Raw genomic sequence first — 2500 nt, 5'->3', positions numbered from 1 at the left:
CTATAATATGATTAATACAACCCGGTTATCTAAAAATTGTTGAGCTTTTATATAGCTCTATATATCCATTTAATGTGCTCATTGCGCTTTACAAAGAGTCTCAAGCCAGCAGAAACATCTAAATGCCGTTTATATATTGTTATTTTTCTCAACTGATATCAGTCGGTTAATTGTTTTGGACATTTGTGAACAAATTTGTAAGTCTGATAACCGAACAGTATTATGGGTTTGATTTAACATTGCAGTAATCGACATTATTGTACATTGGTTTGAGAGTATTTCCATTACAACAAGGAGCCCATAACAATTTGGGATACAAACATTTCACATAATATCACTCTCTCTGACTGATTTAAAGCAGTCAACAATTCTACATACAAGTCTGTGTTTTGTTAAAATCCTTTGTAGTTATTGCTCTACTTGCCATAACTAGTGACAGAACTGCATGTAACTAAAATCTCAAGAATGGTCGATAGAAGGATTGAGTTACCACTTTCCCAAAATGACACATCCAAACCCACAGCACCCTTCCATCTGGACTTACACACTAATGACAATTTGGATCACGGGATGCTTCTGGATGAGCAAACTCATTTAATTCTTCAGGTTGTTTTCTTTGTCATTCTCAGCTTTATCTTTGGACTGTTTGGAACGACCACCAATATTATCAACATCATCGTGTTCATTAAGCAAGGATTGTTCTCTTCAGGCAGCACAGTCAACCTTTTCTTTCTAGCCATTGCTGATCTAGGTGTGGCCCTAACCAACACTCTCCAGAGCATTGGGTTTTCTATGATCGTAGCTGACATCCCAAATCTTCCGGTGGATCTGTTTGGTATTGTATATCTCTCCGTAGGATGGCCGCATACGATTTTCATAACCATAACCAGAATGATAACGGCTTACGTGGCTTTCGAACGGTGTATGTGTGTGGTAATTCCATTCCACGTCCAGAGAATTTTCACTCCTCGGCGTTCTCTGATAAATCTTCTTGTTATATTTACATATGGATTTGCGAGTCATATCCCCGTATACCTGACAGAAAGGCTTAGTTTTGTGAGCCAAAAAAAGACAAATATAACCAAATTAGTTTTAGTGTTTAGTTCTGATCGAGAATTTTGGCATAACATAGTTTTGTACACCAATTATTTTGCCACCAGTTTTATCTCTATTATCACAGTTTTGGTTTCAACCGTTGTAACTATCACTTACGTAAAGACATCAAAAGAATGGAGAGAGAAAATGAGCAGACCAACTAAAAGAGTCTCCAAAATTAGCGTCTCTGATTCTGAATGCATCAACGATCGTCACAATCCAGCTAAATCTAGCACACTGAATTCGACCCAACGTCAGAAAAAGGCTCAATCTGAAGGCAATAAAGAAACGAGGCTAGTTCGAATGATAACGGTTATCTCTGTGATTTTCTGTATCTGCTACATGCCCGAATTGATTTTCTTGATAGTGCGATCTATCGACCCTCGAATGAGGACCAAAGGTCAATTCCAAAGACTGACAGGAATTTTGTATAGCAGTACCTTCGTGTCAGCCACCATAAACTCCAGTATAAATATATTTATATACTATAGAATGAGCTCTAACTATAGGAATATGTTCTTGTCATATTTTGTGACAAAAAGGAATACATTGACAAACACAGTTAAAACTCGTATATCATAATCCCAAGGCGTCCTATCGGTCAAACTAAGACTTTGGTACACTCAAAGATTTACCAACATATTGTGATATTAAAGCTTTTTTATTTAATGTTTAAATATATTTTGCTGAAAATTGTGATCTTTTAAACAATAGTATTATAGTCTTCAGATCATACTTGGACATTTTGAAAAAGAATATTGGCACAAATTCTATTATAGTTTTCAATATAATTTGAAAACTTAATTGTAATTTCGCATCGGACTTTTTAAAATCATTCTTTGGCTTGACAACATGAAAGTTTGACGGGTTTCAACAAAAATTTGTAGAACATGATGAAATAAACGTGATAAAGTTTTTATCTGAGAGATGAAAGCATTAAAAAGAAAAAGAAATTATGAGCCTTTTGCACCTCTGTCATTGCACAGGTTATATCTACCAGGTCATTGTTCAGGTTTGTCAATCCACAGCAATCGTCTGCAGTGCCTGAAGATCCTCAAAGGTGTTGGGATCAGCTGCTGCTCTTGCTGCTTTTCCTAGATCTTGGTTGAGCCGGATGTATCAGGTTATTATTGATCTTCCCTTGAATGGGTTTCCACACTTTTTGTGAAATACGCGGTCATTGCTACATTGACAGCGCACGGATTTTCGGATCTCGTCTCAAAATTATGTCCAAAAAGGGGCCACCACTATTCCAGAATTTCGAAGTAAAAATGGTTTACTGTCTGTATGTATGTTATATAACTTAGATTAAGGAGGACATTTTCACAAAGAGGAGTATTATTCGCTTTTCTTTAATCTTTTTATGCAGTTACATTTTATACATTGCCAAGTAAAAAGAAAGGTC

General features: G+C 36.0%; 2 protein-coding genes across 2 annotated transcripts in view; both read left to right on the top strand.

Moving 5' to 3' along the window:
- Positions 1 to 2500, top strand: part of LOC144957934 (uncharacterized) — a 21862-nt gene that overhangs the window by 10190 nt on the left and 9172 nt on the right. The window lies entirely within an intron of this gene.
- LOC144958079 (uncharacterized) overlaps positions 1 to 2500 on the top strand; it is a 3825-nt gene that overhangs the window by 401 nt on the left and 924 nt on the right. Inside the window, exon 1 of the mRNA XM_078889691.1 lies at positions 1 to 2500. This exon is cut by the window's left edge and continues 401 nt beyond it; it is cut by the window's right edge and continues 924 nt beyond it. Within this exon, the coding sequence (XP_078745817.1) occupies positions 466 to 1677 (1212 nt within the window). The 5' untranslated portion in view covers positions 1 to 465 and the 3' untranslated portion in view covers positions 1678 to 2500.

The sequence above is a fragment of the Berghia stephanieae genome, chromosome 12, assembly GCF_034508935.2.
Source record: "Berghia stephanieae isolate SIO BIC M18660-M18661 chromosome 12, UCSD_Bste_1.3, whole genome shotgun sequence".
NCBI lineage: Eukaryota > Metazoa > Mollusca > Gastropoda > Nudibranchia > Aeolidiidae > Berghia > Berghia stephanieae.
Note: the sequence above shows the minus strand (reverse complement) of the source record. Positions and strands in the feature narration are given on the sequence as shown.